This window comes from Lonchura striata, chromosome 4A, assembly GCF_050655825.1.
Source record: "Lonchura striata isolate lonStrDom1 chromosome 4A, ASM5065582v1, whole genome shotgun sequence".
Taxonomy (NCBI): domain Eukaryota; kingdom Metazoa; phylum Chordata; class Aves; order Passeriformes; family Estrildidae; genus Lonchura; species Lonchura striata.
The window spans coordinates 4,367,703-4,386,248 of NC_140742.1; the positions used below are offsets into that span (position 1 = coordinate 4,367,703).

The window sequence follows — 18,546 nt, forward strand, 5'->3', positions numbered from 1 at the left end:
CTTCATTTTAAAGCTACCAGAAAAAGGCATTAGCAATAGAAATGTAAAGATGTTAAGGACATACATTGATATTAAGGACAAGGGCAAAAGGATTCACACTGTCAGAGGGCAGGGTTAGCTGGGACATTGGGAAGGAATTCCTGGCTGTGAGGGTGGGGAAGCCCTGGCACAGGGTGCCCAGAAAAGCTCTGGCTGACCCTGGATCCCTGAAAATGTCCAAGACCAGGCTGGACAGGGCTTGGAGCAACCTGGGCTGGTGGAAGGTGTCCCTGCCATGGCAGGGAGTGGGGCTGGATGGGCTTTAAGGTCTCTTCAACCCACCCGTATTCTGTGATGCACAATTAGACTTTTCCTAGTTTATATTCCTTGCACACAAGATCAGGGATAAAGCCTTACTTTTAAAGTGCTCTTGAGGACTCGGATGTGGTGCAGCTTTTCGTTGATCACTGGGTCGTTACAGCGCTTCACGAAGGACTTGCGGAACTCCTGCTTGGTGGAGGGACGCTGCTCTCCGAAAGCTGACAGACTGGCTTCTTCCAGAGTTCTGTAGAGCTCTTGCAGACCATCTGTGATTTCTTCAATTTCTTTTATGTTTTCTGAAAGGAAGGAAAGAAGCCTAACAACAAACCTGATCATTCAGACGAAGTCTCTAAAATCAGCAATACTGCAGCTTCAGTACTATCTTAACCTGTTAAGTTTTGGTGAGACAAGATCATCATCCCAAAGCTCAGTTTTTAGCACTACATCCTGGCATTTCAAGTACAAACTCCTGTCTTGGCCAACATCCAGCAGCTCAACCACAAAATCCTTGCTGAGAACAGTGGCAATACTGCTCTGGATTTTGATGGCAGTAAAGTGGATCAGAACATCTCCCAGAGCTTACCTTCTGCACAGAAACTATTGTGCCTTCTAATAGGAACCTTCTCATCCAGACTGTCGTCGGTCCCTTCAATGGACTTCACGCGCCCCTTCCCGCGGACGTCTCTGTTTCGGGGAAGGCTTTGGCTGCGCGGTTTCTGGGGCCACCCGTGGGAGCTGTGTCCTCTTGGACATTCCACCAGAGGAAAAGGCCCATCCTGCTCAAAATTGTGGCGCCTCTGGACGGGCAGCGTGGCTTGTCTCCGTCTGTCCGGTGACATTCCGGGCCGGCCGCTCGCGTACTCCGCCTCCGCAGGGACGGTCTGGAGGAAATGGAGCCCTGAGCTGGTTAAGGGAGTCTCTATCAGGTCCTGCCAGGAGCGCCGTTCTCGGTAGGGAGGTCGGCACCCCGAGGAGTGTGTGCTGCCCGCTGCGTCCTGCCGCGAGTCCTCGGCAGAGGAGTGGGAATATGTTGATTCACTGGAAAAGTGTCGGCCTTGTTTGGCTTCGGGGAATGGGCTTGAAGAATTCACCTGGAAAGATACAAAAACATCTGCCCATGAGATGATGTTTTGAACAGACCCAAGGAAATGACTGTAGTGTAAAATAGTCTATGATATCTAGTTAATCAGATGGACTCATGGGTTTGATTTGTCATAACATGAACCACTGTAAACAGAAGAGAATTAGCAGCGACAAGTTTTATATAAAAGTGCTCTTTTAACCACTCCCTATTCTTGTTTTGCACATTCTCTGCCCACAAGCAACTCCTGATGGAAAGAAAAGTGTAACACTGGTGCAAGTTTCCTGAAGACCCATCCAGCTTACAATCAGTCCAGCTGAGGACAGTGGAAGTCTCCAAAAGAAACCATAATCAGATTTCCTTTCTTTTTTTTTAGGGGCCAAACTGAAAAAAAAAACCAAAAACCAAACCCAAGCAACAAAAACTTCAGCACCCAGGAAGATTTTCGGCTGGGGGACTGTTGAACTTGTGAAACTGTTTGAATGAATTTTCTGGGTCTGTGTATAAATTTAATTCAAAATAAAGAGAAAGGCAAAAATGTGGAAAAACAGAAAGGGAGAGGCTTAACCTGTATCCCAGTTGATAAAACAGCATCACATGGGTGAAAATCAGTCTGAACTTCACCCATGTGATGCTGTTGTCTCAGTCACTCTTTGGTTCTGGCTGTGTGAGGATCATGTCATGTCACTGACGCTGAAGAAAAATCTGAAAGAAAAATAGAGAACAGTCCTATCTGTGCTTGGAATCATAGAATAATTATCATAATTGCCTGTGTTTTGTCTAATGGAAATATTCTATTTGCAATACCATCATTACCATGGTATTGTACATAATCTTTCCTAGAAAGATTTGTTCTTCAAAAAGGAACTAAAACATGATTACTGGGTGAATGTGAGCTGATCTTAATCTCTAGCATCCAGTATCCAATATTCATAATTGAAAACCACTCTCAATTAATACAAACTATCACATCCATCACATTCTTCTCATATTCTGCAGAGAAGGCAAAATTTGAATATTCTGTTCCTGTTATGATATGTAGTTTTACCAATCCTACAAAAAAAGATCATGTTTCCAGTCTGGTGACAGATCTGTGTCAGGAGACTTTTACCTCTCCTTCCTTTCTAACTGATTTGCTATGGAAAAATCCAGGTTTTGGCTCATGAGGAGCAGCAGTAATTTCATTTTTACAATCACATCCGGCTTTGTGACGCTGCCTTTATGGTGTTTAAATATCCTGGGACAAGGGCAGTGCAAGTCAAGGCCCAGAGGTGTTTTTGGTGGCCTTGGCCATGTGCAGAGTGGTGACTCACTGAGGGGGTGCGGTGGTAGGTGTCACAGAGCGTGGAGGAACCCTCCTGCTTCAGCGTCAGGGAGCCGTCCATGTCGTCCTGATCGCTCTCACTCCAGTAATCTGCTGACAAAGCATTCCAGGTCTCACTCGGGTGCTTTTCCACAAGCAAGCACATCCCACATTTTAGCAACATCCTTCCATGGCACGGCAAACGTTGCCCAGCCACCTGCAGGGCTCAGCAGCCGCTCAGGAACGGGCTGGTGGAAGGTCTGACACCTCAAGCAGGGAGTGCAGGGAGCTCTGAATGCTTTAGGGAAGGGTTGCAGAAGGCAGCTTGGGCAGCTGACTCCCACTGCACATAAAAACCAACTTCTTCTCACAGGCTTTGACACAGAAACCTCATTGCAGATGCTGAAGTAGAGCCAAGCCTGAACACTTAATTTAATTGGGCGTAACAGGTTCCACCGTGGGTGATGGGGAAAGGACAAGGCTGGCACCCGAGCTCAGGAGGTGCAAACAAATATTGCTGAAGCACACACTGCCCCAAGTCTGCCCTGTCTGCTCTGGGTTTAGGGGGATGAACATCCCTGAGGGCTGGGATCTGGGAGATCACACCTCACCCTGAACCCTGCAGTCTCTTTATCACTAATTTTAAATATTTCTTAAAATTACTGCTTAGGATTTTATTTTCTTTGGTAGTGGAACCAATAAATGTAGTTCTTTGAGGAAATGTATTCTTATCAAAATTGGTATTTGGAAAGATATGGGCATATGTTGATAAAGAAGTCAGTTATGACCTCGCCAGCTTTATTGAAATACTGAACAGATTTGTACTGCCTGCTCTCTTCTCCTAATTATAATCACTGAAGCATTACCTTCATCTGGGTGAATATCCTTGTCATCAGGTGTGTAACCGATTGCTGCGAGACCCAAACGATTCATCCATCTAACAGAACGATAAAAATGAGGAATAGAGGTATTTAAAAGGAACATCTCATGTAAATCTGAAGGCATCCACATCCTTAACATCTGGAAAAGTCAGACACAACGCCTAAACATAAAGGCTCTTAAACCCACAATTCTGATGCGCTGGGTGGTTGATAACTGGGAGCTAAGGATTTATCACATTTATTCTGATTGCTACTTATATTTATTTCAAGAACTTGCCTGAATTGCCAAAATACTAGAAAATAAAATAGAATTATGATAATTGTTGTCTGAAAACCTGTGTTGGGAAATGAGTTGTATTAAACTTACATTCTCAGAAAGCTAAAACAGCCTATGGCAGTTTGATTATTCACAATGCTGGGGATACAAACGCTTAGTGTTGTTGAGCTGTGGTATCAACATTATTTTCCCTTAATTTGTTTAATACAGATTTTTTGGGTTTCTAAAGTCTTGGTAAACTGGAAGTGCTTCAATATTTGCATTTTGCATTGGATGTGCTGGTTTCTTTCTTTGTCCTCAAATTATTTCATTTGATAGAAAATAAGATTCTTTACTTCCTTAGGGAAATACTGTAGTTCATCTTGGGGAAAATACCTTTTGAGTTTTGTTTATGTAAGATTACTGGATGTTTATACAATATATACTTGAAAAACTAGGGAAAAAAGGAAATGAACACACAGAGAGAAAAGTCACTTCTTAATGTTCAGCAAATGGAAAATCAAGAATTATATTCTTTTCATCAACAAGGAGATATAACTGAAGAAAAAAAGCACTAATAGTGACATCTGTAATGCCTGGGATGTTTTGAAACATTCCCTTCCTCGGTGACTAAATTCTTAATTATCTAATTAATTTCCCAGAAAATTGATGTGAGAGTTTATCTAGAAGCAGCTCTTTTTTCTTTTTCGAACATTTTTAACATCAAATTTGTTAATAATTATCATATTGGTTAATGAATATTATAATGACAAAAACATCTTTCACAGGCCTCAAGTCAGATATTAGTGAACAGCACATGCAATACCAAAAGGACGAGTTGTTTTGCAGATTAAAACAAGAAAACTGTTCAGTGTCATTCTTTCCCACTTGTACTAGAGGAGAAAAAAAAGCTTTTAAGGACATATGTGACTGTTATTGTCCAGGAAAGTGGTGTGTGGGAGATGGGAGGCACAGCAAGGAGGCAGAAAATGAAGGAAGAGTGAACTCTCCACTAAAAATAGCACACAGTTCAGCACGTATTGATCCCTGCTCCCAGCAGCTCTGCAGAGGCTCCCAGCAATGATCTCCAGCTCCAATATTGATACAGCACTGACTCACTGCCTGGCTGCACAGAGCCTGCCACGGAGCTCATGGCTCTCCTAAGTAGCCAAAGGGGACAACAACACTTACTTCTTACAGGGTTTAATTTACTTGCAAAACTATGAAAGCAAAGAACTGCACAATCATATTGCTTTGCCTCTCAGTATTAAGCCAGAAGTGAGCAAATTGGAGATGAAAATGGAAATGATGATTAGTTTTCCCAAGCTTAGCACTGCTTACAGCCGTTGTTTGCATCAACACATCAATAACTCATCTTTATCATGAGGGAAGTACATTTAAAATGGATTAACAGATTTACAGAAGTGCTCTGCAGCATCATTTCCCTCAGCACATGGTGCCTGCATCGCCTGGCATTTGCTTCCCTTGCAGGGCAGATCCTTTGTTGCAGGGATGGCAGTGACATCATTCCCTGCTCGTTATCAAGCATTTGTATTCACCAGTTTTTCATCAGTTGTTCCCGAATTTCTGAACTCATTAGCACTGGAGCAAAATAGTTTTAGTCATACTTTGCCATATGCCTTTGGCAATTAAGCAGGATGGCTCAGTGCCTTCAACTGAGGTTCTGCTTAAGCATCAATGATAAATTAGGATTAATTTCCATTTTCCAAGTTAAAACAGACTTAGCCATTTGTGTGGTCAATGCATGGAAATTTATATTGTCTTAAATTTCTTGCAAAATTTCTTTTGTTGCTCATTGTTAATCATTGTTAAATTTGAGGGTGTCACATCTTGGAAGCAAATATAGACACCAGATGAAATGTTAGGATTAGCCTTCCAGAGCCAGGGATGCTCTGAGGATACCCAGAATATCAGCTTTATATATGTGGCCTCCATGGCCAAATCTGGAATTAGCTGAAGTTAATCTTCCTTCTGTAAGGCTGCTCAGCTTTTTCTCTTCCCAAGGCCAAGATCATCCCCAGCTAGACTTACAAGGACTTTCTTACCTCATTTACCACAATTCAGAGTCAGCTCTTGGTCAAGCCAACATAAAGGGTTAGCTGATGACATTCAGTGGCTTATCATGACAAAATCTCTTCAGATAAAAGAACTAGAATCTCCATTTTAGGTTTTGTGTTTTTAAGAAAAGCATGAGTGAATGTTTCTGAGGTTAATCAGGAGATATACAAGTGGTGAGATTACAGCTCATTTTCTTACAGTTAATTTTTTTTCCCAAGGAAATGCAAACTCAGTTCAAAAGGAACCCTGCATAAACTTGATGAATTTCCTTGATGAGCAACCCACTTTCATTTTTCAGAAAACTGCAGGTTTTTCAAGGTTATAAAAAGCTCTTTGTGGAGAGCTTGGAAAGGCAGGCAGTTGGTTCTGAGCTGTGTCCCAGGTGCCCTGTGGGCAAAGGTTGGGTTCCAGCTGGCACCGGGAGCTCCTGCTGGAGCTGGACTCCCGAGGGTTGGAGGATGCACATCCCATGGAGGGTCTGTGTGCTGCACCTGCCAGCACAGCCCCGGGGCTGGAATGCTGACTGGGGTCCTGGAGCTGTGCCCCACCAGCTCGGGGACTTCCCCGTGGCCACAAGGAGGCCTGGGCTGCCCTGGCAGGGCACCTTTGGGATCTCAGGTGCACAGCCCCGTACATCGACCCCAGCCTGGGCTCCCTCCCCTGGATAACTTCAACAACTCTTTCCTGTTGGTAATTAAACACCTTAACCAGCATGTTTCACTGAGTCTAGGCCACCCAGCAGAACATGGGGTTTGCATTCTGCATGGAAATTGTGATGACACAGAACAGCACTAAATGTCCCACACATCCTCTGCCACAACATTTTACCTCCAGGATTGTACAAATCCCCAAGAGACATAATCATCACTTACCAAGGCACGTTGTAACAACCTACAGGGAATCAAGAAGTGGGTTATTTTTTATTGCCTGCACTCCAGTGAACAAAGCAAGGAAAGATGAGCCTTGAGTAAAGTCATCAAAATGCACAAGTTTTGTACTTTGTCCCAATTAAATTCTAAATAAATCAGTCTTGGTAGTAATTAATTATGTTGGTTACAAACAGGCACTGTTGTCATTGCTTTGGGATAAAATAGAGCTGCCTGGTAGTATTTAAGTTAAATTTACTGAGATAATTCTGGTTATTACCCAGGGATTACAGCCCAGGGCCTCTTCTGAGAGTCTGATTCTGCCCCAGGCTGGGGCTGTGCTGAGTGAAGGCAGCAGGGCAGGGAGGAGCTGTCACAGCCTGAGACTGAAGAGTGAATCATCCTAAAACACCCTGAATTGTCAGGAACCAGGAGCACATTCACCTGCTGACAGAAACACTGGGAAATGTTAAAGGGGGCCAAACAACTGGAAACAATTGCACATTGCTTTGCTCCCCTAACACTGTATTGAAAACAAGAATATGCCACTCCTCAATGTACAAATTAATACATTGCTGTGTCCTGGCTGTTGTAGTTTACTCTGCTGAGCAGGGGCTGAGCAAGCCCAAGGTCAGTGGGAGGTTCTGGGAGTGAAGGAAACACAAGTTTCCACAATGGCATCACACTCACCCCCTTGGCTGCTCCTTTCTACAAGTCCAGAGTGAAAAAAGCACAAATAAAAAGTAAAACAACTTGGAAAATCTCAGTTGTTATAAATTGGAGAGAACTATTTTGTTTAGTGTAGGAGAATGAAAAGCAAGGGAAGAGGATAACCTTTTTTGACTTCCTAGAAAAAAGGGGTGAAAAGTTACAATTTTTAGGTTATAACTAGAACTGTTCCATAAACCCATGGAGAAGGGGGAAAGAAAAGAATTTCTGTGGCTCAGAAAAGTTTGATTTGCTGATATCCTCACTTATTGCATATACCAAGTGGCTGGGTTTAGAAAAAGCTATTTAATTCAAATGAATATGTAAAAAAATTATATGTCGTGAAAAGGTGTAAATTCAAGAAAAAGTCCAACTGTTTTCACTATTTCTCTCTGTTAAATATTCCTTTAAAAATGAAGTCTATGAAATCATGACACATTAACAGAAAGATAAATAGAATATATTTCCTATCTTGTATCTTTTCGTCATTAATTCTTGCCCTTGTACACCACCTCAGCTTTGTGTTAGAAATGTTTCAGTGCAGAAATATTTCTTTCTTCATTTTTGAGATTGGGTTTACATTTGAGATTATTTGGTTAAAATGCAAAACTAGAACAAAGTGGAAGTTAAATTTCATTTAAATCAAGTTATGTTTAAGTATATTAGAGGTTCCCTTGAACCATTTATTTTACACATAAAATTTATTGAGTGCGGTTTACATTTAATTTCTGATCAAAAGCTTTGTATTATATTTTTTGTCACTGGGATAATCAGATTCCAGAATTCACAGTAAAATTCTTTGCAATACACAATTAGATTTAAAAATTGATTTTGTACTTGTTATGTGGACTTCTCTGACCAGTCTTTCTTACTGAACACCTGCAAAATCAATGCATTTCCCATTTGACTTCCTAAGGTACATTATTTTCTCTATTTTCTATGATTATGCAGGTAATACATTCATTTAAGAGAATAAAAGGTGCTCTAACAGGGGTGGCTGAAATGATGCCTTGGGTTTCCTCTGCACAAAAGGAGCCCCAAAGCATCTCCTGGTGAAATGTGACCCTGAGCAGATCCTTCCCCTGAGCTCATCTCTGCCCCTGTACCAGCCCCCAGCAGCTCTGCCTCTGCTGTTTGATTTGTCACACTTGCTGGGATTTGTTAAGCAAAATCATTCATGGGATAAACTCTGAGCACTCTCTGATTTGATAATTTGAAATGACTGTTGATCTTGTTTCATGCATTGTCTTCTTAGATTTGTCAGGCTGCAAAAATCGGAAAAAAGCCTGAGACAACTTAAGACAAGTGAACCAATCTGTGCCCTCTTTGCATGTGCATCTGCTTTATGCCCTTAATAGGATTTTTTTTTTTTTCATTTTAAATTTTTTTAACTTTCCTCTGTCAAATGCACAATTATGTCTCTGTACTACAAAGTCTGGTTTGGTGTGGGTGTTTTTTGTTTGTTTGTTTTTGTTTGTTTTTCACAGTGTGTAATAGACAAAAGAAATTAACTGCTTTGCAGCAAATAAATTACCTTTCTGGTACCAGCATTTTACTGTACAAACACAGTCGTGTATCACAGAGAATAAAAGCACACAATAACTGATAGGCTATTTGATCCAGAACCAATAATAAAGAAATCACCAAAACAGTCACAAAAACTCACTCAATTGGAACTTCTCCTTACTCACTTCCTCAAACTTTTGCTCCAGCTTTCACCAAATGATTGGCCCAAAGGAAAGCTCTGGAGAAAGAAAGCTTTGTTTACAAGCAAGAGAACTGAGCTTAGCATGGCATAAACTGTGGGTGGGGTTTTGGGGGTTAGAGGTGAATTTTTTAAAGAAATGGAATGATTTACTTGTGAAATTGTGTAATTCTGCTTCTACATAGTTTTTAAAGACTCAGCTCAAGTAGGCCAAATAATGCTGTTAAATGCCTGGCTAATTCATTATGATGAAATTTCTTATTTCTATTACTTCTTATTTCTATTACTAATCTTTAAGATTTGGCTGAGTTAACTCAGCATCTCCAGCATAAGGTGACAATGGGGACTGTGACACCACCTTCACCTCAGAGGGGCAGGGCTGGAATCACTAAATCTGCTCTCTGAGATGCAGCTGAGCTGCTTGGCTCCCAGAAGAACTCTAGCAATTCACACTGCTACTATTCACAGCAGAATTTGAAGAAGTTAATTTTGTAATTGAAGCTGGTGCAGAAAGCCAGTGCAGATCCTCCTCCTGCACGAGGGATGAACTCCCCCAGAGCTGATTTGGGTGGTGGTGGATAAATCACAATTGGGCACTGCAAACTCCATCAGCCACTGGGGCTGGGATGGAGTGAGGGGGGAAATGGAACTTCACAGTCTAGGGTAAATAGTTCATAAATTGTAAAAAGGAGGAGCCAGGTGACTTGCCCAGAAAAGGAGGTTTGGGATATTCCAGCTCAGTGCTAGGAATTCCTGGTGCAGTGTTTTGCCCAGACAGGGCACAGCAGCTCCATGATCACTCTGTGCACTCCCATGAACATCGTGGTTTCACCCAGCCCTTGGGACCTGCAGCTAATTCTGATCAGAAAATTGTTTTACTTGTGCTGCACTTAGGAGCTTTTATGTGAGAACAATAAATTAGAGGGCTGGCGTGGCCTCAGGCACAGATTTGAAACAAGTTTATGGGAATATAAAAGGAAGAAAGGCAAACCTGCTCTTTATGATTATTTACAACACCATTGGGAAGCTCCATTCCAGGGATTTCTGTTTGAAAAGTACCTTTCATGTTCTGCAGAATTATCTCCTGGCTTTTCAGCAGGTAAGGGGCTGAGAGTAAGAGCTCTGTGAAAACTTATTCAGCTCTATTTGATGAAGAGCTGGTGAATTAGGCCAGACAGATCTGACAATCTCCTGCTCACTTGTCCAGTTTAAGGGGGAAAATGTCTAATGGGGAATCAGGGCTGAAATTTTTGGTTGCCAAGAGTTTTACTTGGGTGCTACTTTATATAAAGGGAAAACTAAGTGCACTGAAACTGGAAAAGATATGTTAATCCTGGCTTGCCATCTGATTTGGCCAAGACCTGTCAGAGAGACCAACAGGCCTGAAATTTAAGGGAGAAAACTGAATTATCTCTAGTAATAGACAGGATGACTTAGGGAAAGTCTTGAGTAACTTACTTTGTTCTACTCCATATGTAAAAGTAGATTGGAGACACCATAAAATTTGCTTATAATCAATAGAAATTTAATTCAGAATACATCAATTTTCAAACAGTATTTTTTTAAGAGAAATATTGTGCTATAATCTTTCAGGTCTTGGAAAATATAGGAGTGACCCCTATAAAAATCAATCATCATTCTGTTTCAGAAGTAACTATTTGCTATATTTCTTGAATGAACGACAAAGATTTATGGGAGTTATTAAAATTGCAAAGTTAACCCAGTTATTCAAATCAAGAGTGATCAAATTATTCAGTCTAAAATAGAAACTTTAAAAAATTTAGTATTTGGAGTCCATGATGAGATTGCAAATGCACTGCACTGCATTTCAATGGCTTGTAAGTTTTAAATAACATAGATATTGTAAAACAACCAAATATTAAATTCAATGCTAATTAAAGTCATAAACAGGTTATGTGTGGTGTGGTAGGAGATGAAGCACTTCTGGGAAATAAGGCCTTTAACAAGCTTGGAGTAGCAAGCTAGAGATGAGCTCATCAAGTTCATTATTAATTCATTTCTAAGAACACGGCTCTGCTCGTGTAAGACCTGACAAAACAGCACGAGCATGAATTTTGCAAACCTGAGTAACACAGCAGGCAAAACTCAGCCACAGCTGAGTGCCTCAGAATAATCCAGCCCTACCTACTGGGGTCCAACTCTTCCTTCAGCAATGTGGGGTTAAAGGCACACTAAAATATTCCAGAGTGGAAAAAAAAATAAACAATTAATCTGGGGTGAGAAACTCTAAAAAGAGCTGTTAAAATAGAAGTGGTTGAAGAGAGGATAAAATTCCCCTTATAGTGAATGAGGAAAATTCCTCTCCATGCCAGGACTCCTTCACTTTTCAGCATGAGGGATCCCCCCTTCCATCAGCAGGGAAAATCCAGTTAAATTCTGTGCTGAAAACAGGAGTGAGAGATACCACATATAATATTTGCTCTGTTTCCTCACATTATGGGGCTAGCAATTTGCTGGGAAGAGAGAGATTTGTGGAATCAGTATTTTAAACACATTTTTTCATCTATGAATCTTGCTTCCTCATTTCAAATTTCACCCAGGATCTCTGGGAGAAGGAATTGTAAGAGCTGCAGGGGTGCCCAGGGATGTTACAGAGGTAGCAGAGTTATCCATCATTGGGGTGGGGAGTGAATTCCAATTGCTCTGCAGGGACAGAATTGCTGAAGGGAAAATACTGCACTAAATACTTCAAGTAGAAGCTCACCCTTTGCTTTCTTCTCAAAAAATCAGGGAAAAAGCTCTTGTAAATTCCAAAGTCAATGATGTTTAGGATGGCATGGTATGGAAGCACATGCTGGCACCTTCCCAGCTGCTTCTGTGCTCCAAGGCCTCACTGCAGCTTCCTGGGCTCCCCATGGAAAAATCAATGGATGTTGTAAAAGCAGCTCATTGAACATGTGTCAAGACTTCCTGGTTTTCCTTGAGCCAGAACATTTTATGTATCATTTATAGATAGGATCAATGGCACTTCGACAAACGAGAGCTACCCCAGCAGCTGAAATCAAGGGAGACCAGGCAGAGTTAAACCAGCAAAAATCCTCACTTCACTTTTGTCCAAACAAACCTGAACCACACCACAGAACTGAGCAATGGAACATTGACAACCTTGACAAAATATTTTTCAGCAAACTTGCACCCCGCAAATATTCCACTCCTGGTAACTGAGGCTCATCACCCTCTCACTGCAGGATGAACAGGCCTCCACACTTCACCCCAGCATACCAAGAGCCTTGTAAGCCACAAAATAGAAATGTTCAATTCAACAATGGGTTTTAGGCTTTAATATTCCAGAAAAACCCCATCCGTATCTGTCTTTCCAAGCTGGCAAGCATTAAGAACTGTAAGTAAGAACATCTCAAAGTTTCAGTTATCTGTGCCAGGAAAGATTTAAGACTTCCCAGCATGGTGACCTTGTCCCAGGTGTCCTTGTGCTTTCCACCTCAGCTGGGAATAAACAAATTTCTGAGGTAACAGGAGGAGGGAGCACATCTGACTCTGCCTGCTGGCATCTAAGGCCCTGTCCCACCTTCACAATCTCTGTCCTCACCACTGAGTCACAAAGGAGAAGCACGGAGTAATTTGGGGTAGAGGAGCTCCCAGGAGGTGCCTGTTCCCACACCCAGCCACAGCAGGGTCAGCTTTAATGCTGGATCAGGTTGTCCACTGCCTTGTCCAGTCAGAAGTTTGGAATGTCCTCCCAGCGCATCCAAGGACATTTAAAACTCACTACAACACCAAACATGGAATTTTCCTTGCCTCTGCTCTATGTTAGGACAGTGATGTGGAGAATAAAATTAATTACTGCTGATATTCTGTGTTGTTGGGGGTTGTTCTTGGCATTGGAGGGGAAAAAAAAAAAAAAAATATATATATATATACACAGACATATCCCACCACCTGGGTGTACTCTGTATGAGCTTTGATGCTTTGATGTGGTTATGTTGTTTAATACACCAGAAACACTGATCCCACTAAGACTTCCAGCCTTTACCTACAAAACATCACAAGGGTGATGAACCTTAAGCTCATCAATGAAAGAAAAAATTCTAATGAACATAGAGACCAACACAAGTAACTTTCCTTTGCAGAACTGAGACGTGTCATGGCAGGAAATGTCAGCAAAGTGAGCCACAGAATGTGACGTATTTACTGAAATTAATGGAAAACTAATTCCTGAGAACACCATGAGCCAGCATCCCATCAGGCTTCAGGAGGATATTCCTGTGTGAGCTGAAATATTGAAGCAGCAGGATAAAGGACATCCCACAACAAAGGGGACACACAGCTCACCTGTTCATCTCTTCAAGGCAGTCGGTTGCGAAGTAGAAGCTCTTTATTTTGGGGTGACATGCTTTGAAGGCACTACAAAAAAGAGCACAAAGAATAAAAACCACATTTTCTTTCAAACATCTTGTCTACAAATACACCAGACTGTCCTGCTCTATGATTCTTCAGCATGTTACAGGTTTCATAGGTATTTTTCATCTTCAGTCTGAATTTTGCTGCCTAAATTTATAGATGGATTCCCCCCCGATCTGATTTCATCTACGATTGTGAGCCTCATATTTTGCAAATATTTCAAAAGCACTTGAATAACTTAAAAATAGAAATCCTTTTGATAACCACTGATGTTCTACATCTAAAAAATTCTTGGGTGAATTTGAAAGTCTTATTGAATATACTCAAGTACATCTAAGTTGTATTCCAAAGATCAGCTAAAGGAATAAATGTTTGATCCCCCCCTCACCTCTTCTCATGTACTTGATGACTGTTTCATGTTCTACAAAAAGAAATGCAGAGGGCTGCCAAGTTGAGCTAGAAATCACTGGAATAATGGATAATAGTCAGATGGCATGGGTGATTATAGTTCACATAAATGCTTTTTATTAATGCTTTTATGTGCTCTAATCCCTGAGATCTCCCTCAGCTGAGCAGTTGAAAACTGCTAAGAACAATAATCACAGTTTTTACAAATTTTTTGTGTGGGTATAATGAAAAGGAGTTTTGCTATCAAGGAAACCAGAAGGTCCCAGCATTACAGACTATTAATTTGCTTAGCTGGCAAATGCTAAAAAAATGCCACACTATTATTCATAACATTTATGTTAAAATACTGACATTTATATGGTAATTACCAGATGTAAGAATTAGATTAGGAATCATTACACGTGGAATTATGAAGAACCTGTGATGCAACGTTTCCACTATTAATAGCTTAAATGCAAATAAGTGTTTTAATAATTACTATGACTTATTGCAGTTTTCAAAGACAAGATGAAAGCTGAAGAAGCTTCACCTGGGCACAGTGATTTTTTAATATATATAATTAATACAAATGCATCCAGTAATAGCTTTCCTGACAAAAGCCCTACAGCAGAGTTGTATTTCTGTGCAGTTTCTTTTTTCATGAGATTGGGGATATAAAGGGTAAGGTTATATTTGCACAGAGGGTTATCATTAAATATTAAATTCCATAAAAGAAGACTGTAGAGGTATTTAAGTGTTGTTTTGGCATCTGGACAGTGATAATTTCCACTGCAAAGCCTCACTGCCCTAGCTACGGGTACTTTGTAAATCAGAAAAGTGAGTGACTGAGAAATCCCACACAAGGATTCCTGGTGCCCACTAGATGGCACAGGCTTGTTAATTATCTCTCTTTTCCTCATTATATAAATGCAGTTTTAAGTATGCTCTGATACACTTCATGCTTTCTTTTAACTGATTGGTATGATATGGTTTTAGTGTCAAGAATTCTTATCATTTTTTGTCTTCTGCTTTTGATGTGGAACTTTTTAATCCCCCTATGCCAGCTGAGTATCAGCAACTCCAATGGTTCTGTGGAAACAGCTGTGGGTAAGAAAGGTGGAACAGCTTTGTGTGTTTGTGAATTAGAGCAGTACATGGCACATCTTTCATTACACAGAGATTAGCAAATACTGTACTTTCAACAGAAATTCCTTACACTACTACATTTTTGATGCTTAAAATAGAAAATCATGACTAAACAAACACTCCTGCATAGTTCTACTGTTGGTCTGAACTCCCTGCAGCGTCTGCACCTTCTCCTGCTCCACTTGCCCAACCATCTCCCAGTGGGATTGGCTTGGATTGGAGAGGATTAGGTGCTGGATCTAAAGATCCTAATCCTCCTGGCTAATCCTGAGATGCTATCACATGATGGAGTTTCTGCTTGTAAATAGGATTATTTTCCTAGACAGGAAATTTAAACACATAGAGGCATTCAAATGCCAGTATTGGGTTTCAAGTCAATGTTAATGGGTGGAAGTTAGTTAGTTCGCCTGTAATGTGATAAAATCTATGATTAGTGGATCATTTTCTAGTGGAATGTGTCCCTGCCCGTGGTAGGGGTGGAATGGATGATCTTTAAGGTCCCTTCCAACCCACACGAGGCTGTGAGCCTGTGATTATGAGAACATTTTACATTCTCACAGAACCCTGCCTAGGTTAAGGCACAGAGAGGTGAAATCAGGAGTATGCAACAGGTCAGGCACTGTCTGCAGGCTCCTGGCTCAGCTGTTACAGAACTTGTGAATGTGTCATAAAATGCAGAAAGAGCAGGAATTTTGTCAGGGTAAATCAGTTAAATGCTGCAGGTCTGGCTGCTTTTGCAAAGGAGTTCCCCAGCAAACAGCTCTAATTGGTTACCATATGAATGTTCCTTGAGATCCTTCTGCCTGATATTGTGATAATTTCCTGAGATAGTGAACATTAAAGCTGCAATAATGTATTCACTGTTACATATCTGCAGACTGAAGAAGAGAGATCTTTATTGCTATGAAATGGAGATCCCAGCTCTGTGCAAACTTGTGATTTAAATGTATTGCAGTTCTGTGTCAGGACTGCAAAACACAACAATAAATCCATCTTCCTCTCCCAGCAGTGTCACTAAGATTATTATTAGGGAAGTGTTTAGATACATTTCTAGCATTAGGAACTGCAGTCTCCAGGGGAACAATTTGAGCTGTATAAATATGAATAATTTAGAGGAATTATATCTATATATTTACATTTGGCTTGGCTTGGAGGGCCTCAGACTGGCTGCAATAATCAAGATGTGGGGTAGTGAGTGCCAGTTTAAAGAATAATCCCTCCATCCACTGGCTGCACTCCAGTTAACACAGCCCAGAGTTTCTTCCCTGTGGGGGCCACTGGTGCTCAAGGAGGCTTTGCTGTCTGCAAAGACTGTCAAGTTCTTTTCAGAAATAATAAAATTATGAAACTGTAGCAACATTTAAGCTGAACCTTCATGTCTGCCTGTACTACAATGACATTTGTATAGAGCTCTGACTGCACACTTTCAATATGAAGTGCCAACACTGTGGCATATCCTTGATAAATTTAAGACCCAAATTTCCATTAACTAGGCAATGAAAATTTTCACTAGGTGGAAATCGTTGAAGGTTCAGGCAAGGCACCAGTTGATAAGGATTAATTATACCTGTGGCTCAATTAATCTTTATACTTAGGGATCAGCATCATCATGGGGCATTCTAATTACCAGTATCTTTGAAAATAACACGATATTCATGTCATGCCACAGCATACTAACTCAAATAACTATAATTTCTCATACACTGTGATCACTTTTAATCAGGAGGATGCAGGTGGTGCCTAAAAGCAGTGGAAAGTTTTTCAGTGGCAATGAAAACGCCTCCTTTCACAGGGACAAGGTCATTGCACGTCCAGTATAGCCTGGAGAGCTGCAGCAGCCTGAATAATGCCATGGCTCCTGAAATAATCAGGGTACCTTCATTAAATGCATTACTGAGGCAAATCATCAAACCATACCAACTGATGCATTCAGTTATCTGTATTCTTGTGAAAGCTTTCTTAGGGCGATTCCATCACTGTGGGCCATGGACATCAGGAGCAGCCAGGCTGGGGAGCAGAGCTCCCCCTCCAACAGAACAGTGGGGAAGAGAAATCCATTAATTATCCCAGTAAGTCTTCAAATCCTTTCCTTTCAAAAGGGTTTGAAAGTTTCACATCAATAGCTCTGAAAATAACAGAGATCTGAGGGGAAATCCAAACTGAGGTCCAAAACTTTCTTAGTTCTGCACTGGGGAGAACTGAAGGAAAAGTGACACTGTGGCTTTTCACTGGAATCAGGCAATGGAATGATACTCACTCCTGGCCTTGCAGGACAGCCCAGAAGAGGACAGGTAAATATTTTCCAGGTGTGCTCACAGGGGCTGTGGGCTGGAGCTAGCTGAACACAGCCAAGGCCCCACTCCCACGTGATGAATATTCTGAATATTCTGAATATTCTGAATATTCTGAATATTCTGAATATTCTGAATTGCACTGTGCTTTCTTCCAGGTAAAACAGTGGCTAAGGTAAGGTGCAGTTCTTGTGATGGGAGAAATATATAAATGGTAGTTCATGAAGGAAGAAATCAAATGGAAATTCAGCTCAGGGAAAAAGGGAATATACTAAGAACATCTTCATTATACTTTTACCTCTGGACCTGCCTCTTTTTGAAAGGATTCAAAGCCTGAAGGTTCTCAGCTTTCAGTCGTGTGCAAAGTTTCAGTTAATCAGACTTTTCCCTGTGCATATACCCTGCAGAAATCCTCCTCTAAGCTGAGTTCTGAGGGATTGTGCTCTCATGCTTTGAGGAAAGCTCTGGAAGCTATTTCTGTCTGTGCACAATGACCTTCTGTTTGATCTTGGTTAATTCACTGAAATCTGTTAAGTGCTTTATATTCCTAACAAAAGGATATTATTTTTCCTGTATTTTTGTTCAATATCATTATTAATATCTACTCATTGCTCTGAGGTATTTATAGTGCTCAGTTCATATTTAATTTCTACAGTGATACCCTCAGCTGAAAGGAGAAATAGAAGTGTAAATTGCACTGTCTTGTACTTCTATGACACAGTAATAATATCTCCAGACATGAACAGGCAACTGAAGAGGTTTGATTTTCTGATGAGCAATCTCTATTGTAATTCATATCTTCAATATTTCTATGTTATTGTGCTCATCGTTGTAGGACTTGTTTCCTCAGACCAAAACTGCATTCAGTCATTGGAAAAGCAGAGGAAAAATCCAGGAAGTTTAGTTAAAAGTAGGAACGCATACAGAAGACAAATGCAAATAATTCAGGAGATACCAGCAAAGTGCTGCTCTCAAAGCATTGGAATTGTTCTGTTCAACCTGTTGATTGCAATCCCAACACTGTTTAGAAGCAGTTTCCAATGGGTGTCTGTTATTAAATATTCCTTAATTGTGCAAAGCTTATAATATGCATTTTAGTGGAATTTAGCAGTAGCAATATGCACATAAGGAATAATGCAGGGTTCATTTTGCATATGGAACCT

The 18,546-nt window shown here is 40.9% G+C and overlaps 1 protein-coding gene across 2 annotated transcripts in view; it reads right to left on the bottom strand.

The window, feature by feature from the left end:
* Positions 1-18,546, bottom strand: part of LOC110471139 (connector enhancer of kinase suppressor of ras 2) — a 172,280-nt gene that overhangs the window by 7,585 nt on the left and 146,149 nt on the right. The window contains exons 20-24 of one of the 2 annotated variants that reach the window (XM_077786481.2): positions 13,491-13,562; positions 3,551-3,621; positions 2,695-2,798; positions 884-1,391; positions 397-596 (exon numbers count right to left, since the gene is read on the bottom strand). In XM_077786481.2, the coding sequence (XP_077642607.1) occupies positions 397-596; positions 884-1,391; positions 2,695-2,798; positions 3,551-3,621; positions 13,491-13,562 (955 nt within the window). The remainder of the gene's footprint in view (positions 1-396; positions 597-883; positions 1,392-2,694; positions 2,799-3,550; positions 3,622-13,490; positions 13,563-18,546) is intronic. The other variant, XM_077786480.2, reaches the window with a different exon arrangement.